Source organism: Lemur catta, chromosome 15 (assembly GCF_020740605.2).
Source record: "Lemur catta isolate mLemCat1 chromosome 15, mLemCat1.pri, whole genome shotgun sequence".
NCBI lineage: Eukaryota > Metazoa > Chordata > Mammalia > Primates > Lemuridae > Lemur > Lemur catta.
In genome coordinates, this window is record NC_059142.1 from 13,055,820 (window position 1) to 13,082,194 (window position 26,375).

Here is a 26,375-nt window from a genome sequence, read left to right on the forward strand (position 1 = left end):
TACAAATACATTTGTTGATGGAAAGCTTACAGGACTTTTATATTTGGCACTATTAGGGGTTTTGAAATTAAATTTTTTTTTTAATAAAGACAGGGTCTCACTGTGTTGCCCAGGCTGGAGTGCAGTGGCACAATCATAGCTCACTACAGCCTGAAATTTTTAAATTTGAAGTCAGTTTTCAAATATATTTTAAGTACAGGCATACCTAGGAGATATGTACCATTGCAATAAACCTAACTTCACAATAAAGCAAGTCACACAAATTTTTTGGTCTCCTAGTACATATAAACATTATGTTTACAGTATAATATAGTGCTAAGGCGAACAGAAGAATCTTAATATTGGGATGTAAAAGAAATTTGTTATGAACGAGAGCCAACATTTAGTTACTGAAATAGGAAATTTGTTAGATACTACCCCTATGTTATATAGTAGCCATTTCACTTTTGTCAGTTAAGAAATCTAAGTGTGCTTCAGTGATTGTAATGCGCCTTAAGGACAAATATGAACAAGTCAAAAATTTCTTAGTTTCACAAATGAAAATGTTACTCTTATTAGGAGAACCAAGAAAAAAATGCCTACACTTAAGATCTCCGAAAGATATATGTATCTGTATAGAGAAACCAATTAGTTTCTGTCACTTTACTGCACTAGGTCTGTTTCCTCATCTATAAAATTCTTAGACTTAATAGTTAGACTGTATCTCTCAAACACTTTAATTAGACATGCCCCATATGAGTTCTCATTGCTACTTTATTATGTACATAATAAATACTACCCCCTTAAATGTTTTGGCTATACTTTAGCACAGAGTTGAAGCCATTATTACCAAACCTAGGCAAACCAGCTAATGAGAGGTATAAGCACATTAGGTCAAACTGCTACCAGATTGAAATCTTTCTATGTTGCTGTGAGTGACGGAATTTCACTTTTTTTTTAATGGCCAAATAGTATTCCATTGTGTGTGTATATATGTATCACACTTTCTTTATCCATTTATCTGTTGATGGACACTTGGGTTGATTCTGTATTTTGGCTTTTATGACTAGTACTGCAATAAACATGGGAGTACAGATACCCTTTGACATACCGGTTTCTTTTCCTCTGGATATGTACCCAGTAGTGGGACTGATGGATCATATGGTAGTTCTACTTTTGATAGGACCAGGAAAAATCTGCTGGAAAAATTCACTATTATAAATCTGTGTGGATCCAGACTGAACACCACTGTTTTAAAACTTGGGAAATTTGCTCAGTCTGTCTAGGACAGAAAGTATACTGTAGTGAGTGAAAAGAACCCAGTCAACTTTTTAAAGGCCTGAACCACAGAACAAGTAAATTACATGCGAACAGTCTGTGATCATCTTAGTATAAATATTATGGGATAAAAGGACTATTTAGTGAATATCTTACCTCTGTGAAGTTTGATTGGACAAGAAAAGTCGGAATCAAAGGGATCCTCCTCTCCAGATGCCAGTTTCAGGGCAAGCTCCAACTCAACACATTCAAACACATACAGAGAAGGAATGAGGTCGGCCTTGGAATCCCAGGACTTTTCTGACTATACAAAAAAAAAAAAAAAAAAAAAGTGTTACAACAAAGATATGGTAGATGCCTCAGGTGACGGATGCCTCAATTGCTGATTTGATTAATTCACATTGTGTGCCTGTATCAAAACATCACCTGTACCCTATAAAGACATAACCTATAATAATTAAATTTTTTTAAAAAGTGTTGTAATTTTGATTTTGCATGTTTATTTGAAAATGTACACAATTAAAAACAGAAGCAAAAAGCTGGGTCAAACAGTGCTTTCATATTTTTCTTAATTCCACTCCTGTCCTAATAGTGCACTGTTATTCTTAAAAGAGAAAAAAAAATGTCTCTCTTCTTTTAGGAAGATGTTAGTAAATGAGTTTGGAAAAAACCAATTCTGAGATTCAAAGGTTCTTTATGTCTATCACCAAAGGCTACAATATAGAGATCAGAAAGAAATATGTAGGTTGGTGGACCAACTAAGTTAGGCAACCTTCTAACTTTTACATTTAGATTGTTAAGTGTGGTTCAATTACTTTTAAGTATTTAATTTCCAAAATATCAGAAGTGTTAGATATAAGCTAAAATTCCTGATTATGTTAAGCATTCATATTGGGTCAGGAACTATACTAGGTGTTGAAGGTACAAAATATACTCACACTAGCCTGTACTTACTGTTTGGTCATCTTCTTCTTCCCCTTCTAGCACAACACAGTGATACAGCATTCCTGATTCAGTAGCAATCACTAAGATGTTGGGCACACAGGGTAAGCAGAGTATAGCACAAGCATCATAACCATAGTTATCTTCAGCTGCAGGATGCATGGGCAATGGACCCAACAGCTTTCCAATATTCCCAGGACTAAAGAAAGAGTGAAAACATATTTGGGAAATGTTGACAAAAGATAACCACGCTCATCCCTTAAAGCAACGGTCCCCAACCTTTTTGGCACTTTGTCTTCCTCCAGCTATTATACCCCCATTATAAATGTAGTATATTCCCAATGTTTCCACTTTTTTGTCTTCCCACTCACATTCCACTACTCTGGTGGTTCTCAACCAGAAATAATTTTGGCAATGTCTGAAGACATTTTGGGTTGTCACAACTGAGGGTTGGGGGAGGTTACTGGCATCTAATGGGTAGAGGCCAGAGATGCTGCTAAACATTCCCCCACAGGATAGTCCCTACAACAAAGAATTTTTCAGACTGAAATGCATCATGCTTTTACCATTCCACCGAAGCTACACTGGCAAAGGCCGCCCATGAGATTTGCTAAATCCAAACAGCACTTAACTTGACCTTCTGATGCATTTATCACTAGTTAACAATTATTGCTACTTGACATCCTTAACACCTGTAACAATTCTTCCTTGTAGTTCTCTCTCCTTTCTCTCTGAATATATCTTTCTGATGTCTTTTTCTAATTTCTGTCTCTTAAATATTGGTGTCCTCAACAGTTCTGTTGTAAGCCCTCATCTTTTTCCAAAATATACACTTACATGAGAGGATATTAAACTATGCCTGGTTTTAACTACCACTTATGTTCTGATTATGACTCCTAAATCTTTTCTTCAGAAACGTAGCTTCTCTTCAGGGCTTTGGACCCACATAGTTAATTTGATTAGACACATTTATTGAGTGCTAGGTGATACCTCCCAATGAACTGACACTTTAGTTACTGAGGCAGACATTTAGCCAGAATAACTATACCATATGGTAAGTGTTAACAGAAGGATTTATAGGGTACAAAGGAACAACAAAAAGGTATAAAGACATTGAAGCAGGTATTAAAGGTATCAAAAATATGTAAGATAAATAGGGAAAGAATGATTTCTGGGAATGGGGGAGTTCACCATTCCAAGCTGGGGAGGAGCTTATGCAAAGTCCTAGAAGGATGAAAGACATGGAAGTTAAGAGGAAGAAAGCTTATTTAGTATAATGAGTGGCAAAGTACACGGTCTAAGGCAACAGAAAAATAGCTAGACAGATATCCAGGACTGGCTTATGAAGCAGACAATCTTGTAGGCCATGTTAAAGTATTCAAAGTCTATCTACTGGGTGAGTGTATCACTAGAGGTTTAAATCAAGTGACAGAGCTTCACTTTGCAAGGATCAGTCTGGTATTAGTGAGGTGGATAACACAGAAGGGTCCAAAATGGGATTCAGGGAAACTTTAAAAGAAGAATGATCTAGGCAGAAGATGATGAGGTTCTGAAGCAGGGACAAAGGAAGGCAGAGAAGCATATGTACATTCAAAATATTTAGGCCGGGTGGCTCATGCCTGTAATCCTAGCACTTTGAGAGGCCAAGGTGGGAGGACTCCTTGAGCCCAGGAGTTCAAGACCAGCCTGGACAAAACAGCAAGACCCCCTCTGTAAAAAAAAAAAAAAAAAGCCAGGCGTAGGGACGCATGCCTGTAGTCCTAGCTACTTCAGAGACTGAGGCAGGAGGATCATGTGAGTCCAGGAGCTGGAGGCTGCAGTGAGGTGTTACTGTGCCAGTGGACTCCAGCCTGGGTGACAGAGGAAGACCCCATCTCTTTAAAAAAAGGAAATTTTCTTCATCAAATCAATAGAAATTTGGGACTGATCAGATGTAAGAGGATATAGGTGACTTTTGGGTTTTGGGCTACGTTTACTAGGTAGATCATGCTGTCGACAAATGAGGGCCCAGCAGTAAGAGGAGGAAGGATAAGGGGGGCTAATAACGGTACCACAAAATCCTCCTGAGAGAGATCATGTAAGACAGGCAGAGAATATTTCTGCCAAGGAGAATGCATTCAGCAGTGAATCCTTACCATTCTGCAATGTCAAGCTCTTTCATATTTCTAATCTGTATCACTTCGCATGCTTTCTTCTCTCTCTTGGAACCACTTCTGTTTCTAATTCTATTTAGGGAATCCTTCAAGTCTAACCTTTTGTATTACCACTTCCTCAAAGTATTCCAAGATTGGCAGGTCTAATCATTTACTCCAGCAGACTCCCAAAGCACCCCGAGCACATCACATTTTATTATAGTTATTGGTTTAGTTGTATGCCTTCCTGATGGACAAGGAACCACCTAGCAGGGACCTTGTCTTCAATCCTGTATGTCCTTCTTCTGCCACACAGTGGGCTCTGAATAAGTATCTGCTGAGTTGATTTATAAGTGAATAAACTCTAATGTTCAGCCCTTGGCCTTATGCCTCTAGAGTACAAACTGCCCCAAAATGCTTATCCTCTATTGACTCTCTCACCATGACAGATGATTCGCATATCTCAATTTTTATCCTCCTTCATTGTCCTGTATTTCCAACCATCTAAGGAATATTTCTACTTTATTGGTCCAATACCGTCTCACACTGACCATTTGTAACCAAAAAAAAAATCTTCCTCTCAAATTAGCTGCCTTTCCTGACCTCAATATTTCTATGAATGATGCACTCCCTTATCCAAACAGTAACAAAATCTTATTGATCCTCCCTTTGCACAACTGCCACTCTAGTCCAAACTCTTGTAGAATATAAGCTTAATTTTGTAACGGCTTCTTTATTTTTTAAGAAGCAAGGTCTCACTCTGTTGCCCAGGCTGAAATACAGTGGCACAATCACAGCTCACTGTGACCTCGAACTCCTGGGCTCAAGTGATCCTCTTGCCTTTGCCTCCCAAGTAGCTGAGACTACGAGCATGCGCCACCATGCCCAGCTAATTTTTAAAAAAAATTGTTTTTAGAGAGGAAGTTTCACTATGTTACCCACGCTGATCTCAAACTCCTGGCCTCAAGTGATCATGCTGCCTCCCAAAGTGCTGGAATTACAGGCATAAGCCACCATGTCCAGCTCTAGCTTTATCATTTAATGTTCCCCACGTGAATCCTCTGCTCTAGCCCAAAATGTCTAATCACTGAACCCTGAATGACACTTGCACTTGGTTGTTTTTTACTCTATTTTATGCTGCCCTTGTGACTGAAATGGTCTTACTCTTCCTTGATGCTTCATTTAATCCTGCATGTGACCTTTAAGTTCCGTAAGATATCAATCCTTCTTTATGAAAATTTTCTTAACTTCTCCAGTCAGAATGATCTGTCCTTTCTCTGAGTTCTTACTGTCTGTGTACCAATAATGTGTTATAGGTAATTATCTTTTTGTGTGCATATGGCTTTTTCCCTACTACTGGGATATAATATACTAGATTACCATGTCTAATCATCCTTACGGTGCCTTGCTCATATAAGATAAACAGTAAGTACTCTTCCAGCTAACTAGACTTGTAAACACAAATCCAGTCCTATCTTAAGTGATTATCCAAGAATTCTATAGAATTTACCCAAATATGATGAAGTGAAAAGCCAAATGATCTATACCAACTCTTTCTCCAAAATATGCAAGCCAAGCATCTGAAGGCTGCAACACTTCCACAAAGTCAAAAACATGGATCCCAAGTCCAACCATGAAACTCTCTACTGGAGCAGAAACTGAATGTTCATTTTAGGTGGGTTACCCTCTCAACTTACCTGTGTAGCAGACTAATATACGTCAGGAAAGTTTCCCCATTCTCATATAAGATGTACAGTGGGTATGCCACTACTTCATCTTTGCCTTTTTGCCCAAAAATATTCTTTGGGACTGCTGCCAATGGCCCAAAGTCAAATGCAACTGCTGTCTCTCCTAGAGATGCAGTATATGCCCTTCTGGAAAGAGATTTAAAATATCAACATGTTAAAAACAAAATGTCTAGTAACAGGAGGTGGGTTATGTATGGAATCTGTATTCAATGCAGTAAAAAGACAAAAAAATTTGATTATAAATAATGTTAACACTGGAAAATTCTCATAAAATTATGTGAAAAAAGCAGGCCATAAAATTATTTGGTGCTCCTTTAATTTTAAACAGTTTAAATATAGAGATACACAAAAAGCCAAAATAAACACATATATACATGCATAAATGCAAAAAACGAACAGGAAGAAAACACATAAAAACATCAATAGTTATCTCTGAGCAGCAGGATTGACTGGTTCTACAAATACTTGCTAAGTACCTACTGTTCTAGGTTCTGAGAGAGAAAAGAGAGATACCACAGAGAAGAAATAAACATACACAAATTCAGAAAATGTTATGAAGAAAAAGTAGGGTGAGAGGGTACTGATGGACTAGACAGTATGGAAAGGACTCTGATTAAGATGATATTTGAGCAAAGATGTGAAGAAGTAAGGAAACAAATCTGTGGTTATCTGGGGATGGAGCAGCTGAGGTGGGAAGAACACATGCAAAGGCTATAAGGTGAAAGGTGCTTGATGTCTGAAGGATGGCAAGGAGGCCAAGGTGGCTGGAGCTCAGAGAGAGAAATGAAGCTGGAGAGGGAGTCAGGTGGCAGACTTGTGGGCCCTTATAGGCCATGGTAAAGACCCTTGGAAATCAATGGGGTGTGGAAGAGCAGGGGAGGTAGAATGATCTGATTAAACTGAAAGTATCACTTTGGCTGCTGTATTGAAATAGACTATAGGAGATTACAAAAGATTTTCATTTTCTTCATAATACATTTCCCAATTTTCTATAATATACATTACCTGTATAATCAGGAAGGACAAAAAACTATAAAATCATGCTGTTGATACATTGTAAAATTTAGTATAATTGGTTATCCAAAAAGATTCCAGTTCAATACAAGGTTAAAGAATATGGCTAAAATAAAATCACAATTTCATATAGTTGAGACAGTTAACATCATTGCAAAGTATTATAAATACTATATCTTAGTTCCAATCACCTAGAAAAGTATATGGTGTCAGAAGGTAAAAAATGAGAAATCCCAAAATTAGAATAAAAGAACTTCCTGAGTTAAACTAAAAATTCAAGAAAATGAATGGGAACAGAAGTTAATTTAATGAGACTTAAATGACTCCCAAGCCATCAAAACTTAACTGGAGCTTAAGAAACACAGTAATATATCTAATAATGGTATGTATTAATTAATTAGTTAATTAATATTACTCTATACCAAGTCCCATGGCTAAGCACTTTATGTTTGATCTCATTATTCTGTACAATAACCCTAAGAAACAAGCACTATTATTTTTTATACTCATGAAATATATAGTCATGGAATTAAAGCTTAGTGCAATTGGAAAACTTGCCCAGATACTACAACTGGCAAGTGGCAGAGCAGAGATTAAACCCCAGGTGTGTTGCCACCAGAGCCAAAGCTCTCAACAACTGTATTTGCTCTACTGACTCTGATCTAGACAATGTGTCTGTCAAAGGAAGTTTGTGAGCTCTGGGAACATATTACAGGAGAGGAAATGCCCTGATTCAAGAACAGGACCTATCAACTCCCAGAGGCAGGTATTTCACCATTGTACAGATGAACACACTGGTTCATCTGCAATTTGAGAAGCTGGTGCTATAAGGCATTCACATCATTTAACTGAAACTTTCAATTCTAGGGCTGTCAAAGAGACTTGAAGTGGTTCCAGGTCAGTAGCAACCCCTGGTTCCTGGCAGCAGCAGATGCAAATCTTCTTCAGAGGAACATACTGCCAATTCAGGCTCTCAATATTCTCAAACATTAAGATCAAGTAAACATAAGTTTACAATTAGTAATCACAAAGAACCCACCATGATTGCAGGTCAGAAGAAAAGAACAAATACAGATTTAGATTCCTAAGGACTTCAGATATTAAAACTGTCAAATATAGAATAGCTAAGTACAAAATACTCAAGGAATAAAGGTTAGAATAACAAAAAATAAACAAGACTATTAGATATGACCACCACAGAGACATGAAAAAAACTAAATGGAACTTCCAAAAATGTTGCTACTACAAGTTTCATTCCACATGCACACACTGTGGGTGATTATGTGTGGTAATCACCAGAAAGACTGATCAGGAGGCCAGAAGAATTGGGTTTTTGAGTTCAAAGGGTGATTGTATTAGTGGTCAAAGTAGCCAGCAACTTGTCCCTGTAGTAGTTAAGAAAATACAAAAAGAAGCAAGGGTCATGAGAATCAGAAGGGCTATCTATATTCTACTCCAGGTTCTGGGATACAGATGCTGGTCTGGGAGTTCAGCAATCTGCCTTATCCACATTGAGTGAACAGCTGGTAGGCCTCAGCCCAAGACTCTCACCTTTCACCTTTTCTATAATTTTGCAATTTTATGATGTATTCTCTTATCCAAATTACAACAAGGAATGAGTTTCTGCCAGTCACATTTTAGAACTTTCTTTAAAAAAGATCAAGCTAATAGTTACAGTGACATTCAGATTTGTACCTTCTTGTTACTTATTCACATTGCCTAGTTTTGCTTACTTCTCACATTACCAAAAACATACATAAAGTCATTTCTGGAAAACCTTGCAATCTCTGTTAAAATTACATTTATAATCCTAATAAACTAATTTTAAAAAACATTTCATGCACAAATAAAAACTTACCCTTTATTGAGTACTAGACTTTCCTCTTCTGCTTCTGAAAGTACAATCACCTTAGATGGTATCTGGGGCTCACGCAGAGAGTAAATTCTAGCAGTCAAAAGAGAAGAAAACCAACACTTAAAATTCTCTTTCACTTCCTAAAATTGTACTTTCCTCTCCATCCAGTCAGTTCTTGAGAATTTTCCTACCACTTACCACAACCATTTCTTTGCCAAAGATCTTGCTGTAACTGACAAAGTAGCCTACTTCATTTGTTCTTTAACTATATGAGATGGAAGTTTCCTCAATCTGACAAAATGTTCTCTATCCTTACCAAAATTCTTTAATAGCCAATCCATACCACTGCACCTCTGTCTCTTCTGTCCTGAGTCTTCATCCATACTCACCTTGTCTAGTCATCTCCCTACTGATCCTAAGCTTGCCAGTTTCCCTTCATCTACACCAATCTGTCTCTGCCTAGTCAACACCAAATCCCTCCAGAGAAGGAACCATATCTGATTCTTATTTATTTATTTTTAGAGACGGGAATGTCCCTCTGTTGCCCAGGCTAGAGTGCAGTGGTACAATTATAGCTCACTGCAGCCTCAAACTCCTGGGCTCAAGTGATCCTCCTACCACAGCCTCGCAAGTAGCTGCGACTACAGGGATACACCTCCACGCCTGGCTAATTTTTAAATTTTTTTGTAGAGATGGCAACTTGCTATGTTGCCCAGGCTGGTCTCAAATTCCTGGGCTCAAGCAATTCTTCCACCTCTGCCTCCCGAGTAGCTCTTACTCTTTATATACCAACTGGTCAGCAGAGTGAGTGACATTTAGCCTGCAATCCATCTATGTTCTTGTTATATAAAGACCTAATATGCCAGGCATGGTGGTGTGTGCCTGTAGTCCCAGCTATTCAGATGGCTGAGGTGGGAGGATCCCTTGTGCCCAGGACTTCAGATCCAGCCTGGGCAACATAGCAAACTTCAACTCCTAAAAAAAAAAAGAGACCCAATGTTATGTCATCCCTGTTTTCTCAAGAAGTACAAACCAGAATGTTTTTAACCAAATCATGTGAAAGGAACTTACATTTGACAGCATATATGGCTATTATTAAAGGGAGAAAGAATTTTCAAAAGGCCACTAATGTCATTATTAGAAATCCCTTATAAAGAGGTCAAAACGTCTCTTATAAAGTCTTCACCAAATTACTTATTTTGTCTGACTCCACTAAGAATTTTTAAACTTGGTTTTGTTCCATTATCAATAAAATACCACATATATATTTACTAAATGTTTGTAATGATAATTTGATTCATTTGAATACATATTCATTGTGGTCTTCCTAGGTGCCTACAAGCATTACTGACTTCAAAATATATATAATAGACAGTAACATTACGTTGGGGAGTAGTGGGGAAAAAAAAGTAAGTGCAACAGGGCATTCAGTCAAAATCTACTTTTGCCTTGAAGTTGTGAACAGGGTCCAAAGCTTAGGAAAAGGAGTGTTAAGTACCCTGTAGTTTTTAAAAAACCCTTCAATATTTGGGGACAGATACTTCCTTTAGGGCTTAATCTGAGGAAGAATTGTACCTACACTCTTTCCCCACCATCTCCTTTTCCACTATAGTATAAAAGGGAGACTAAGAGAGGGTGTCAAAGAGGCCTTAGGAGTACCGTATAATGTTTATAATGGGAGGATTTTCCCTCCCCTCTTTCTCCAAAGCCAAATGGGTAGGCAGGAAAGGCTCTAAAACAGCCAGATTTGGAGGTACTAGTGATATGGGAGATTTTGGTGCATTTCCTACCTGAATGCCTGTTAGTCACTTTGAAGTTGTCGCAATCAAAAAACCTGTATAGACTGAGTTCAGTACTATCCATAGTTTCAGGCATCCACTGGAGGGTCTTGGAACCTATCCCCTGCAGATAAGGGGTATTATGCTCTATCTTGAGAAAGGGTTCAGGGCATGGATAGCTGGCAGGAGCCAATGAGAGACAGAGTTCCTCAGCAATGAGGGGAGCTAGAAGTTAAACACTGCCCTCTAAAACACACACACATCATCTGTGCAGAGACTACCACACCAACAGAGGTCGCTAGCAACAAATGGAACTAGAGTAAACCAAGATCAGGCAAACCTCCTCATCACTGACAGGCAACCCGTTAGGTAAGATGTCTGCCTCACCTATTCCAGCCTCCCTATCTCCACTCTGAAGGAGTCAGAATCAGATGAAGGAGGAGGCAGCTCCACTCCTTACACTTCACTACATACCCCAAAGTGCTGAGATAGGAGGAAGAGTAAAAGAACAGACCATACCCTCTCCACTCATTTCAGATCCCTTAAGACACAGGTCTGACCTATGAAAGGGCTAGGACACAGTTTTGAAATGGATTTGAGATCAGAGTTTTGAACTGGACACACTAAGTTTTAATAACTAAAAGTAACTAGAAAGCTATGGGCATCAAGATGCCATAAAGGGGGATCAACCATTCAGCAGGGAAAGAAGATTTGGAAGAACACAGTTAAAAGCAGTGATTAGGAAAAATAACCCTGGAAGTATTTGTTAACCTCTGTTAAGTCCTCCCAATAAACTTTTTACATAAGGCAGATCCAGAAAATTAACTGATAACATAGCAGAAATCTAAGTCTGATTAGGGCATTTAATCATAGATTACAAACCTTGGAAGCAGCTTTAGAGATTATCAAATCAAACCTGCTCAATTTGTAGATCGGAAGCTGACCACCCCCACCCTCACTCCCCAAAAAAGAAGTTCAAGATCTCAAAGATAATAGAAGTGGCACTGAGACAATTTGAATCTTTCAATTTCTAATTATATTCTCTTTCCTCTATGTTACATCATCACCAAAAGGGTGATATGATGAAGAGTTTGGGAAAGATTTTTCTACCAGTATTTACAGGTCAGACTAGGAGAGACTTGGAGGCAGGAAGACTATTGGAGAGGGAATAGTAGTAATAGTTAGGTGATTCTTATGATCAAGAATGGGTTACAACAGCCATCAGATAAAAGCACTCCAACATTTAATGACTCATTTGGTGCTATGCTGAGCTGTTAACTGGCAAACAGGAACAGAGCCTTCCCACTCACAAAGCTACAAGTGAGATAAAAATAAAACTTACCTTATGACATTGTCTGATGTTAACAGCACTATGTGGGGATCCATCATTTCACTTGGATACCAGGAAGCATGCTTCAGAGTCAGAGAGGTAGAACTGGTGAAAAATCTCTCAGCAACTGGAGTGGTACTAAAATAAAGATAACAATTTTCTAAAACATTTTGTAGAACTTGGATGAAAAACCTTCTAAAGGAAAATCTACTTTAATACTCTTTGCTTTTTTTTCTTTAAATTTCTTTCCCTTAAATCTTGCTGAAAGAGCATTCAAAGCATTTATTCAATTAATATCAAAGAATCAAAATAAAAATATTTTTGAAATTACAGCATATTTTATACAGTACAAGTGTTTTCATATGTAGTATCTTATTTGATTCTTTTACTAGCCTTGTAAGGAAACTACAAGGGCAGATACTATCATTCCTATTTTGAAAATGAGGGAACAGATTTAGGAAAAAAAACAGTTTGGTCAGGTGCAGTGGCTCATGCCTATAATCCTAGCACTTTGGTAGGCTGAGGCGGGAGGATTGCTTGATCCTGGGAATTTGAGACCAGCCTGAGAAACACAGGAAGACTTTATCTCTATGAAAAAACCAGAAAAACTAGTCAGGTGTGGTGGCACATGTCTATAGTCTCAATTACTTGGGAGGCTGAGGAAAGAGGATTGCTTGAGCCCCAGGAGTATGAGTTTGCAGTGAGCTATGATGACACCACTGTTCTCTAGCCCAGGCAACCAAGAGAGACCCTATCTCTTTAAAAAGAAAAAAAAAAGAAAAAGGAAGAAAGAAAATAAACAGTTTAAGGGGACTCAACTTATAAGTTGTGGAGTGAAAGGTGAGTTTCTACCTTATACTGATGGTCTCCGACTTACTACGGATAGACTTAAGATTTTTCAACTTTATGATGAGTTTATCCATCATAAGTTGAGGAGCTCCTTTTGACTTACAATGGGGTTATCCATCACAAAGTCAAAAAATCCTAAGTTGAACCATCCTAAGCTAGGGACCATGTGCTGTACTGCCAGCATTAAATGCATTTCCAACTTAAAAAATTTTCAACTTACATTGGGTTTATCAGGACATACCCCCATCATAAGTTAAGAAGCATTTTCACTACAGCTATACCACCCTGAACGTGCACAATCTCGTCTGGATTCTTTTCAGTAGATCACTCAGAACCACTTTTCTGGATTTGTTGAAAAAGATATTATATAAAAATAAGACCTAGATAAACTTCTGAGCAAACTTGAGGCTCACAGAATAAAATCTTATTTCAACCTAATTGAAAAAATGGCCTAACTTCCAGTGAGACAGGGAAGTAATAATTCAGGCAGAATACAACTACACATATACTATAAACATTAATATCATAAGATGCCAGTCTGCAGATCACATCGAGTGCTCTAATATTTCAACAGTAATATACTAAACACACTTTAAGAACCACTGTCTTGAACAATTTTCTGTATGTATTACAAATTATACAGATATACGCTAAATGGAAATAGAACTTACCTACAATTCACTATTGATTTTCCGCCTTCAAATTCAGAATTCTTCCCCCATCTTTTAGGTAATTCTAATACCATAAGTCCTTTTATTCCTATAAGTGCTACGTGATGTTGTGTTGGACTTAACAAGACTTGATAGATCTCAAACAGGGGTGGATTTATGCAAAGCAGTCTCTGGAAATTAAAGCAAACCAATCAAAATAGTTAACTTTAATTTAAATATATGCAACAGTTACTTGAATGTGTATATGTGAACAGTAATGCTTTAGTTTTCTATCATTATAGGATAATGAAGCATTCTGGATAAGTACTAACATTTAGACGATTAATTGATGAAATATTTTTAATCATTTAGGTTGAGATGTTATATAAAATGAATCAGATTTCCTTACCTTGATAAATAGAGACTACTAGACATAATTTTCCTTCTTATGATGCAGCTTCAGCCTATCATTCTGGTTTTATTTTTCTACCATTCTCCCCTTGTACTTTACAGTCCAATCAGATTAGCTTACGTTTCTGGGAAATCATGTTTTGCTCTGCCTCCGTATCTCTGCATAATTGTTTCTCCTCCTGAAATGCCCCTGTTTTTCTTTTTTAGCTGGCTAACAAGACTTACTCATTTTTGGAGACCTAGCTTCTATGTATTATACTTTCTCCTCAAGAAAGTATCTATGTTCTTGCCAGGAATAACTGCATCTTTTCTGTACTTCTATAGCACACTCTGGATAAATCTATTATAGTTCTTACCAGACTGCATTCTAACTATCCTTTTTACTTGTTCATCTCATGCAACTGACTATGAATTACTTGAGATCTGTGTCTTTCCTCTCTGTATTCTTTGCATTCTGGCACACTGCTGACTCTCAACAGATGCTTAGTAAATAGACATGAACTCAGAAGTATTAAGAAATGATAATTACTTTATTATAAATAGTACAATAAGATAAACAATGGCTTTAAGAGCTTCTGCAGCAAGCAGAATGCTGCTTTACCTATGCAGACTTAGTAACAGTGTGATATTTTCAGGGGGTTCTGATAAGTTGTTTATCCCAGCATCACATGTCCTCAGAATTCACTTCTGCTGATACTTCCTATTTCTTCTCTCATGATCATCTCAGATTCCCATTTTATTTCTTTCTACTTTCAGTAATACACCATGAGTAATACACCATTGTTTACCGTATATATGAAGCATCAATCTAAGCCAAAATCCTTTTAGACAAGACTGTTCTGAATATAATGAAATTTCTAATAATTGCTACTGATGTCTGAAACCTTTTTTTTGTTGTTGTTGTTTTTTAGTTGCCCTTCACTGATTCTAATGAAATTGTGTTTTCTTGTCAGTGATTCTTTCCTTCTTTCCTCCATACTCAACCCCCATCTTCTTCTACTTGATTTTGATAGTCTAACTCAAACCAAACACAGGTCACCTATCTTCTGTTACATATACAATTCAATCACATTGGTTCATGACTGAACTATGATAATCACAGTATTTTGCTGTTGTTGGCTTTAAAGTTACTACTGATACTTTTTTTAACATTCAAAATTACAGCTCATGAGAAGCTGCTTTCTTTCTGATCTCTGAGTTTTTGAGATTCTGGAGGATTAAGGGTTATTCAAATAGTCATCAATATTTACTGAGAGCTTATACGTTTCAGGTATTCTGTCAAGTGCTGAACATACAAAAATGAGTAAAGCAGACACAGTCCCTGCCATAGTGCTTACAAAAGAAGACAGACAATAAATAATTGTAAATAATCAAATTATGATTGTGTCAAATGCCGTACAGCAGCAGGGTAGGGTACTAGAATACTGTGAACTGAATATTTGATAATTATTCTTAACTAAAATTTTAAAGTAGATTGTAGACTCTTGACCTATTTTTCAAACTGCAGAAGCATTGCTAGCATCTTGTTAAAAGCAAATTCTCGGCAACAAGAATTGGACAGTAGTACAGATGTCATACCTTAGAATGAGTGCCAAGATTTTTATTTATTTTTACTTTTTAATCTTTAAAAGAAGAGAATATATTACAAATAAACATTTCCATAAAGCCAATATTTGATCACAGCAAGTCTGGAATACTTTCTGATCTCACCCATTTTCACATGTTGTCTTATCAAAAACAAAAATCCCTTCCCACTTTGGGAATGGCCTAATTTTCTAAAAGACAAACAAACAAACAAAAGAATTAACAGAGGCTTCCTCCTCCATGTCAAGAGCAAAACTTGGTGTTTTTTTTTTTTTTTTTTTTGAGACAGAGTCTCACTCTGTTGCCCAGGCTAGAGTGCCGTGGCGTCAGCCTAGCTCACAGCAACCTCAAACTCCTGGGCTCAAGCAATCCTCCTGCCTCAGCCTCCCAAGTAGCTGGGACTACAGGGATGTGGCACCATGCCCGGCTAATTTTTTCTATATATATTTTTAGCTGTCCATATAATTTCTTTCTATTTTTAGTAGAGACGGGGTCTCGCTCTTGCTCAGGCTGGTCTCGAACTCCTGAGCTCAGACGATCCACCCGCCTTGACCTCCCAGAGTGCTAGGATTACAGGCGTGAGCCACTGTGTTCGGCCAAAACCTGGTGTTTTAAAATCTACTATCTCACATGATGCTCAAAACAAGCCCAAGAGAAAGTTATGATTATACCTATCGGTGTCACGTAGGGTTTCTCTTCACCAACCTACTAAAAATAGCAACTCCGCCTACCCATTCTCTATCCCTTTACCCTGCTCTGTTTTTCTTCGCAACATTTAACCATCACTGATATTGATTATTCCATGGTCCTTCCCTTCTTCCCAGGCCTCCAGAACTTAAGCATCTTGAGAGCATGAATTCCTATAATAGTGTCTGGTAGTGTCGGAGTCATTAAACATTTGCCCAAGGACGGAAATAATGAATCTGAGGCTCCAGAAGGTTATAAGCCCATGCTGGAGCGGAATAAAAATAAGAGCGAAGGACTTTCCCACTTGAAGTGGGACGTCCCCGGAAGGACGTCAGCTTACGCCTTAACAGCAGACCTACCAGAGAACCAAAAACAGCCAAGATAGGAAGGGAACAAAGTAACTAGTTCAGACCCCGGCCGAGGGTTACTTCCAAGAGCTGCCTGGCCGTACCTGGTACTGGGAGAGGGGGTGCTCCTCGCCGCCACCGCTGGGGCCCCGAAGACGAACGAGTAAGAAGGAGCTGCCTTCTCCGTCCCACAGGAAGAGCTCTCCGCCGAGGCCGAAGACCAAGTTTCTCGTCAGCAACGGCAGCGGCAGCGGCGGCGACAAAGGTAATGATGAAGAAGTTGGTTTCTCAGCCTCGGCTGGGCTCTGGTTTTTCAGTCCCTCCCGGAGCCGCAAGAACACGACATGGCTAGGAAGCCAGGTCTGCCACAGCTCACCGTCGCCCACCGGTCCTTCAGCAGCCGCCATTTTGGTCCAACTGCTCTCCTCATTCCAGTTGCTCAGCCCGCCGCAGAGCGCAGCCAATCCGCGGCTAGCCTTCGGCCAATTACTGAGCAGGCGGTCCGGAAGCACGAGAGGCTCGTGCTAGGGGCGGGACGAAGGAGCGGCCAGCCCATCAGGCAGGTGCATTGTCAGAGGAGAGCCAATCGCCAGTCTAGCATTTATTCTGAAGCCGAAGGGGGCGGGGCGAGAAGTCAACCGAACAGTACCTGTGGAGAGAAAGCTTTGGTGCTTCTGAAGTGTAGTACCTGAAGAGAGCCTGAGACCTGTGTATCTAATTGCCCAGTGGACACCTCCGCGCATCCAGAATGTTCCTTCAAGACTTATCTCCGGCAGTGCAGGTTGGGTTTACTTCATAAATGTCACGACTTCAGCCACCCATCCTTGGGTTGCCCGAATCTGTCTTCGTGTCGGGCCCGTAGGTAAGACCACACTTCCCAGAATTCCATGCGTTCTAAGCGCGTTCAGCGGCCAGAAACATCCACTCCCAGAGTTCCGTGCGCGCCCCTATAGGCGGTGCTTTTGTTGGCGACTCCGGCAAAGAGGAGATGGCAGACCCGTCGGGGTCTCGGCACCGCTCGCTGTATAAGCTGGTGGGCTCGCAGCCTTGGAAAGAGGCTTTCAGGCAGGTGAGTGTGGGGTGTGGGCCATGGTTTTCTCCCCAAACCGCTCGCAGGGACTGCTGTCCTCTTTGCTTTCGCCTCAGCCCTGATCTGTGAAGCAGGTGCCGGGAGCGCTTGGCCAGCGGAGGTGGACCTCGAACCCAGACCTCCTGCCTGAAGGTCTGGCTCTTGGCCACCACCCCGCCGCCTCCAGGAGTGTTTGGTCCCCTGAGTGTGGGGACGAGCCAGGAAGCCTTGTTTTTGGATTTGGGTGTGTTGTAATTTTGAAATGTGGTTATGACCGTACCCTTTGCACCTCTACAGTAACACCACCTACTGTTGTTGGGTAGGAGGGCACCAGGAGAGGCACTTTGTATGTGTACGTCATGTGAGATAGAAATTCTTTCTATTCTAGAGAGTAGTATACCCTGAGGCTCGAAAGAGCCTTCGTTACGAAGTCTTAGCAGAGTTGTATTCTATCTACCTCAGTTCTGGCCTCTTCTGAACACAGATGGGTGCTAGTAAGTAATGTTACCTATTTCTCCAGGCATCTCTGAAGCAGTGGGCGTATTCCAGGAAAATAATCTGACGCTAGAAAGATTGTGTACATCAGGGTTTCTCAGCCTTGGCTATTGGCATTTTGAAGGAGATCGTTTTTTTGTTGTGAAGGGCTATTCTGTGGATTGTAGGATGTTTAGCAGCATTCCTGGTCTTTACCCACTAGATGCCAATAGTACTACAACCAGAGATGTGACAACCAAAATGTCTCCAAGCATTGTCAAGTGTCCCCTGGGGATAAAATCATCCTGAATTGAGAAACACTGTTGTACAGCAAGGCCATTACCACAGCCGTATCTAGAGTAGAAAGAATTTGGAAGCAATATAAATGTTCTGTAAGAGAACAGTAGATGCTGAGATACTATACACCCAGCCATTAAGGAAGCTGGCATAGAAAATAGGATGTGAAATATGGTGATCTAGAAATACATGAACAAAGCATTGTAATTTTATGTATCTCCAAGTGGATAAGGACTGGAGGGGAATCTGTAAAAATAACAGTAGTTAGGATGATAGCTGAAATTTTTTGTCTATAAATTTCCTTTAATGTTTTACCAACTAATCTAAGAGTTTTTTTGTGTGTTTTTTTAATGGAATTGCCCCCTCTCCCATCTTGCTTTTTTTTCTCCCCCAAGAGATGCCTGGAGAGAATGAAAAACAGTCGGGCCAGACTCCTGAACAGGTACCGCAAGACTGGAGGCAGTATGCCAGGGAGAGCTCAAAACACCTTTCTAGTGCAAGAGGTGATGGAAGAAGAGTGGAAGGCTTTGCATTCAGTGGAGAACCATCCAGAGGCTTTGGCTCAGGTTAGTCTGGGCTATGTGTTTTCAGGGAGGGGGACTATACCACCAAGAACTAGTGTCCTCTATACCTGTTTATGCAAGTCCTCTGAGCCCAGCCCCCAACTCCCAGTTAGAATTCTAACAGCCTTTAACTCAGGCTCATCTGCCTTTAACGTTAGGCTCCTCTGTTATTATAATAGATCAATGGTTCCTTAGTACCCTACTGTAGATCTGCTGTATCATTGCAACATCATCACTTATGAAACCAAAAAGAAACAAATTTTGTTTTTTTGCCTTCACCTTTGGAAATTATTCAGTAGGCATCAGCTAGGAATCTCTTTTAAAAAAGTTTTCCAGGAACTTTGTGATTCTAATTTCAATCAGAGTTGGGAACTGGGTATGGATAGGAAACCATTTACAGTATATCAAGAAGAGCACTGGACTGGAAGTGAGGAGTTCTGGATTCTAATCCTGGTTTTGCTGTTGACTCGTCTCTCTGCCTCTTTTGAGCATTTCATATTATAAAATGGAGAAGATAATGTTGTCCAAAATGTGAGTACTATGTAAGAAAACGTGTGAGAAACTGCTTTGAAGCCATCAAAGCAGTTGAATTGTGAAATGCGATACTACATAACATTTAATTTTAAAGTGACACGAAATCAATAAGACTAACAAATTCAAGGTTGTAAAAAAATGCACAAATACAGCTTAAAACCTCTTTGAAAACTCAGTGGGTTTCTCAATTATACACATTACTGCAGCTCATACTACATTCTCCAAACATGTTTTGAGTACCTGCTACGTGCTAGACACTGTTAGATGCTGGAGTGAACCTACTAGATAGCAGCCATATGGAATGTCCAGATAATGGAGAAATATATAGCCATATTACTATATAATGCATTATTCAGTGGCTTCTGTGTGTACTGTAGTATGCTAGTGTTTGCCTTTCCATCACCACAATTAGTGCTGATAATAACCCTCTCAGGTAGGTTTTATTCCCACTTTACAAAGGCCAAAACAGAGTTTTACAGAGATTAGGAACTTTCCTGTGGTCACATAGCCTTGGAAGAACATATACTTAACTGCTACCTTATACTATCTCCCCCAAAATTGGTGCTGTTATTTTGTCATGGATAGTTTGATCATTTGTTGGTGACTTAGCATGACCACCTTACCCTGTAGTTAGCATATTCTGCAGGAGGACTGGATTGATTTTGTCAGGTAAATCTAGGTTCTTCAAGCCAGCTTCCAAGTATGAATCATTGTGGGACTTGGTGGCTGATTATTACTTCAAACCTCTGATGACTCCACTTTCTCTTGCAGTTGGAGGAGGTGATGGACCTGGCTGTACTGGAGGAAATCCAACAGGAGCTGATTCAGCAAGGTAGCCCCTCGGAGTAGTCCTTCCTACCTGTATTTAGCTACTCTAATGCTGACCTTTCCTTCAATCAGGATTAGTTCTTAACTCCCCTCCTTCTACCTCCATCTTGAGTCAAGTGGCCAGAAGGCTCTGTTTGTACTCTGAAGTCTTGGCTGTCCATCTTCCCAATAATAAGGGTCTTCAGGGTACTAGGCTTTGTGCTAAGAACTTCTCATTTCCTGATATTGTTTTCTCCTGTGACTGCTATACAAGATGGTACTATTTGACAGAACAGAAGGTGGTGTTCTCATGCAGATCACACAGCTAGTAAGTGGTAGAGTTGGGAAGCAAAATCAATTGCGTGAATCTAGTTCCCATGTTTATTCTGCTATCCTGCCTCTTTCTTAATAGGTTAATAGAAAGAGGTTAATTTACAAAATACAGTGCATGGTCAGATCCCTTGCTCCACCCAATTTAAGTGCCCTCTCTCCCATCCATTCTTTACTGACTTCCCAGGGTCTGTGACACTTGTTGAGGTGTCCATAGCACCATGTAGAGTGTATAATTTAGCAAGTCATTTATTCCACGTATCTTGTCTTGACTAGGTTTCATTTTTATCACCTGTAGAGATAATAGACCTACCTTGTAAGTTTCTTATAAGGCTTAAATAATATATGTAGAAGATGTTAGAGCAGTGACTGGCATATAGAAAGCTTTCAATAATTGATAGCTAGTGTTATGGGGAGGCAGAAGCACATACTCTGGAGCCACACTGCTAAAATTCACTTCTCAGCTTTACCACTTGACTGAACAAAGTGCTTCATTTCCCTGTGCCTGTTTCTTCATCTTCGGAATAAGGATAATAACAGTGAAGAAGTAATATATGTAAAGAACTTAAAATAGCATTTGACACATAGTAAATTCTATACAAGTGTTGTTGTTACACTTGTCATTATTGACTCCAGTTAGACTATAAATTCCTTAAGTTATCTTTTTTTTTTTTTTTGGTAGAGACGTGGTCTTGCTATGTTGCCCATGCTGATCTCAAACTCTTGGCCTCAGGCGATCCTCCCATCTCAGCTTCTCAGTGTTGGGGTTACAGGCATGAGCCACTGCACCTGGCCAGTCTTTTTTTTTATTGATTTTCCCTTCTCCCACGTATAAAACATATCTTAGTGGTAAAATATATGACTCACTAAATATTTCTTTTGGGATATATTTAAAAACTCTGAAGTGATAAGGATTTACTGTGTTGTGCTGTACTCACAAAAAGCCATAAAGAACATTCTACAGCAGGGGTTGGCAAACTTTCTGGGAAGGGCCAGATAGTAAATATTTTAGACTTTGCGGTCCATGTGGTCTCTGGCACAGCTACTCAGCTCTGCTCTTGTCATGGAAGAGCAGTTATAGACTCTATGTAAACAAGAATGTGGCTGTAGTTTGCTGACCCCTGCCTCTAAACCGTGGGCTCACAAGGGCAGGAGTCTTTTTCATCCATGTATCCCTGTGACTAGCACATACTAGGTACTGTTGCATGTTTGCTGAATGAATGAGCACACAGATTCTGAACAACATAGATTCCAAGTATATGGACGTTGGGAAACAGATCACTTTAGGCTCAGCTGGGTGGGCCTGGTGTCAGAAGTAAGTGCTTTGTAATTATCAGCTTTCTGCAATTGCCCCTGGGACCCTGTCATTTCACATCTCTGCTCCTGTGGCCTCCAGAGATGTACGTGAAAGTTGTCTTCTTGTCCCTTACCCTCCTCTTCACAAGGAGGGGATGGAGGGGAGGGGAAGAGATACAAGATGAGGCTAACCAGAGAGAGCGGTAAATAAATACCAGTGATTGGTACTATGGTATCTTTCCCTTGTTTGGAAGAAGCCTTTGAAGGTGAAGCTTAGCATTAAATACAGGGCAACCTGAGTGAAGCATGTTGAAGCATTCCAACTTCCTTTGCCTTGCAGAACAGTCCATCATCAGCGAGTATGAGAAGAGCTTGCAGTTTGATGAAAAGTGTCTCAGCATCATGCTGGCAGAGTGGGAGGCAAACCCCCTCATCTGTCCTGTGTGTACAAAGTAAGAGTTTATAAAACCTTTTCAGCACTACTGGTTCCCATCCCCCACTCCAAGGTGAGTGGAATTTCCCCCAAAATCTGTTGCCTGAAAAGGTTTGGAGATCCAGGTTTGGTGGCCATGATGCTCCAGGATCCTAATTCTGCTTCTAGGTATAACCTGAGAATCACAAGTGGTGTGGTCATGTGTCAGTGTGGCCTGTCCATTCCATCTCATGTGAGTATTCAACACAGATTTCGTGCCACCTCCTCCCACGTATATCTACTTTCTTGAAGAACCTCCAGTGGTGGGCTGGAGCTGAATGTGCACATCTCTTCCCAATTTCATGTTCAGTGATGTCACATTGGTAGCTTCAAATCAACCATGGTGAGAATATATACAGCATGAAAATTGGTAAATACTTCAGAACAGGGCTTATATGTCCCTGGAGGCCCACACTGCTTAACATCTTTATAGAGATCTCAGTTTAGAGTTGGAAATGCCTGTGTCTGATCTTCCATTATAATTTTCCATATAAGACAAACTTAATTCAGAATTTAAGCTTTAGTAATCTTAAAATACAAGAACCCTCTTGTCTGAGATGATGGGGACTGCACGTTTGTCAGTTAACTGAATAATTAGTTAAAATGGCAAATTATAAAAATGACTCATTTTATAATTTTCAGACATACAGATTTATTTGCCTGTCTTTGGGGCTCTGTTGACTAGAGAGCTGAGTCATCTTTTTTATGTAAACAAACCCCTGTAATAGTGTAGAGTTGCCAGTTTTGCTTCTATACAGTGGGTCTAGAAGCTGAGTGTGCAACTTTAGGATTTTTTCCTCATCTTTTACCTAATTCAAGCTTTTTTTTTTTTAATTTTTATTTTTTGCAACAGGGTCTTGCTCTGTCACCCAGGCTAAAGTGCAGTGGCACAATCATAGCTCACTGCAGCCTTCAACTCGTAGGCTCAAGCAATCCTGCCTCACGAGTAGCTGGGACTGCAGGCACATACCACCATGCCTGGCTACATTTTTTTCCTATATTTTATAGATGGGGTCTCACTGTGTTGCCCAGGCTGGTCTTAAACTGCTGGCCTCAAGGGTTTCTCCCACCTTGACCTCCCAAAGCGTTAGGATTACAGGCATGAGCCACTGAATCCAGCCTGCTCTTTTTTTATTTTTTTAAAGCAACTTATCTTTTTGAGTGTTTCCTAAACTTTTAAGCTTATTATAAAAACTTTATTTTCATCCCCCTATGTCACTGGTTTACATATTATATAATTAAATCACTGAGTTCAATTAGCACAGACAGATGTGGGAGCAATCACTGCTGATGCTTGGCAAAAATATACTCAGCTGGTGGGGGCAGGAGCAGAGGGAGGCTAGAAAATAGCTCAGTATCTTTTTTAATGTTCTTTGTGCCATGAGTGGCAGTCCGTGTGTTTTATGGCAGGAGTGGAGAACACTGGTAATCTGGAGAAGGGGTTAAATGGAGATTGGTTAAGAGATCATCTTAGTACAGTCATGAACCCAAGAGGTTCTTGAAAGCTCCAAGGAATCAAGCCATCACAGCAAGCCAGAGTATAGTGGTTGGCAGGAGGAATCAGGATTTTCAAACTATTGATTATCAAGTTGCTAAGATTAGGTTGAATGTTTGTATTTTTTAGGGTCCAGAGTTGACAGAGCAGAAGCTTCGTGCCTATTTAGAGGCAAGTGTAAATGAGCATAGTGCACATTGTTCCCACACACCTCAATTTTCAGTCACTGAAGGAACAGAAGAAAAGTCCAGTCTTCTTATGAGCTGTCTGGTAAGCCTCTCATGGGACCCAATCTGTGGTAAGTGGGGGTCGGTGGTTGGTTTTATTCCCACCTTGGTAGAAATAATGGCTTAGAAACAGCTGGTGGGGCCAGGAGCAAAGGGAGGCTAGAAAATAGCTATCTTTTTTAATGTTCTTCGTGCCATGAGTGGCAGTCAGTGTGTTTTATGGCAGGAGTGGAGAGCATTGGTAATCTGGAGAAGGGGTTAAATGGAGCTTGGTTAAGAGATCTTATTGTGAGCTGTTTAATGGCATTTATTTTCTGAGGAATTCACTTGCATAGAAAAGTGAAGGTCACAGGTCACTTCAATGAAAAGGCCAATCATCCCCTGAAAGGGGAAGGGAAGAGGCTGCATAGGATCGTGGCAGGAGCATTGGTCTGGGAGTTAGGAAGCCTGGCTGCACTGTCTGTTCCTTAGGTCAGCTGGTCGTTTCGTAACTGTCACACCCAGGTAGGCCTTCCTGGCACCACTTTTGCAAAAGGAAGCAGGACAGGAAGCACAGCAGGGCAGCACTAGGCTTGTCCCTCAGCAAGAGTCTTCACAGAGGTCCAAGGGTTAGTCTCTAGCCTGAGTACCTGATGCCATGTCACTTCTAACACTGTTGCAGTTACCTGTTCCTATGGCTTTGTCCTTGAGGCCAAGGACTGGATCTTTTACTCTCAATGCTTGGCACTAAGTGGGTGCTTAATATGTTTATGCAGATGAGTTAAGGTAGGAGAGTTGCAGAGGCCCAAGTCAGGTGGCTTTGGCTTCTGCCTTCTTGGTAAAGTGAACAAGTGAGTCATCCACAGATTGTAATGGTAGCAGAGCTGGAGTGTGGAGGTCCTTGAGTATGAAAGTTTCAGACCAAGTGCTGGAGAGGATGGCAAGGGCAATTAAAAGGATTGCCTAACTGCTGAGTGGACAGCTGCAGCTCAGCAGTTATTTGTCAGGGACCCCAGTCATCCACTCACCTCAGCATTGGTGCCCTGGAGCTCAGAGCAGCAGTGATGCCAAGTGGATGGTGAGGTTTGAAAGGCGAGTGCTATGCAGCAGTCCTAGGGAGAGTGTGACTGGCAGTGCTGGCTCTGGAGTGGACAGGGAGACCATTGTTGGGAAAGGGGGTGTCACAGCAAAGATGGGCAACAGGTGAGGGAAAGAGAATTACACTCAGCAGGGTCCCAGAGTTCAACCAACATTTTGAAAGGTAGACATTGGAATGCTCTAGAGTTCGTTTGCCACTAGACCTTCAGTTGTCACTTAAGTGGGGGAATGAAGGACCCTTGGGTTCAGATCCAGTGAGGTCAGGGTGTAGGGTAATTCAGCATACATGTTGAGGATGAGGTGGAAGAAGATAGGTGTGGGTTACAGAAGATGGTGATGTATCTCAAGGACTTGGAATATTTGAGATATGACGGTGATTTGGTGGTGGTCATGCAGATGGAATATGCTAAACCACCTATTAGCAAGGTTATAGTGCCTTCCAGAGAAAGCCAAATACATTACCAATGAAGTAGAAAGAGTCAAGGTTAAGGATAGACAAGATCCCTTAGCATAGAATCAGGAGCAAGTTTTATACTCACATGCTTACTGATAATACAGGTCAAGGGAAGATGTGGTATAATCAGGGGGCCTCCAAGTTGTTTCTGCCGGTAGTGAGCATGCCGGTGTCAGTGTTGTATTGGAGTCTCACCTTCTTGCTGGGCTCAAAGCTCCAAGCTGTAAAGAGTTTGAATAATCTTTCAGGTCACAGGTTTCTTGAGGGTGAGGATATTTGATTATTTCATCTCCAGGATTTGATCTTAGCTTGAAGATTACATGGCTAATGGTTTCCAAGACTGTTTGAAGGTTACAGGACAGCAGAGACCCTGGAGCCAAGCCCAAGAGGGGGGTTCATCAGAGGCCTCTTTGACAAACACCACTGAACTAATTCATAATTGTAACTGAACTCAGCATCTTCTAATTATTGATTACAACTTTTAACCAAATATTAAGATAATTTTCATGACCAGAATATAACTTAGGCTAATTTTTTTTTCTATTTAAATCCAGGCTTGTGATACTTGGGCTGTGATCCTCTAAACAACTCACTGGAAGGAACCTTGTATATACAAACCTTTTATTTGTAACTTTTTTGTATTAAAACTTTTCAAACATGTCTGCTCTTGGTGTCTTGTGATGCAGATTGAAGGGG

The 26,375-nt window shown here is 40.2% G+C and overlaps 2 protein-coding genes across 5 annotated transcripts in view; one reads left to right on the forward strand and one right to left on the reverse strand.

Moving 5' to 3' along the window:
- NUP88 (nucleoporin 88) overlaps positions 1-17,190 on the reverse strand; it is a 29,886-nt gene extending 12,696 nt beyond the window's left edge. For both annotated transcript variants that reach the window (XM_045569992.1, XM_045569993.1), the window contains exons 1-7: positions 16,689-17,190; positions 13,577-13,746; positions 12,069-12,194; positions 8,952-9,038; positions 6,029-6,205; positions 2,212-2,398; positions 1,414-1,561 (exon numbers count right to left, since the gene is read on the reverse strand). In XM_045569992.1, coding sequence (XP_045425948.1) covers positions 1,414-1,561; positions 2,212-2,398; positions 6,029-6,205; positions 8,952-9,038; positions 12,069-12,194; positions 13,577-13,746; positions 16,689-16,991 — 1,198 coding nt within the window. In that variant the 5' untranslated portion in view covers positions 16,992-17,190. The remainder of the gene's footprint in view (positions 1-1,413; positions 1,562-2,211; positions 2,399-6,028; positions 6,206-8,951; positions 9,039-12,068; positions 12,195-13,576; positions 13,747-16,688) is intronic.
- RPAIN (RPA interacting protein) lies at positions 16,970-26,339 on the forward strand. Of its 3 annotated transcripts, XM_045569995.1 has the most exons (8): positions 16,970-17,446; positions 17,538-17,653; positions 18,820-18,990; positions 20,293-20,353; positions 22,295-22,406; positions 22,556-22,619; positions 24,051-24,219; positions 26,234-26,339. In XM_045569995.1, exons 2-8 carry the CDS (start codon positions 17,573-17,575, stop codon positions 26,239-26,241), a joined length of 666 nt encoding a protein of 221 aa, XP_045425951.1. In that variant the 5' UTR covers positions 16,970-17,446; positions 17,538-17,572; the 3' UTR covers positions 26,242-26,339. The 3 variants fall into 3 exon arrangements, with proteins under 3 accessions (XP_045425951.1, XP_045425952.1, XP_045425953.1); XM_045569996.1 differs by having other exon boundaries at positions 16,970-17,653; positions 24,051-24,191; XM_045569997.1 differs by lacking the exon at positions 17,538-17,653.
- Positions 26,340-26,375: the final 36 nt, after the last annotated feature.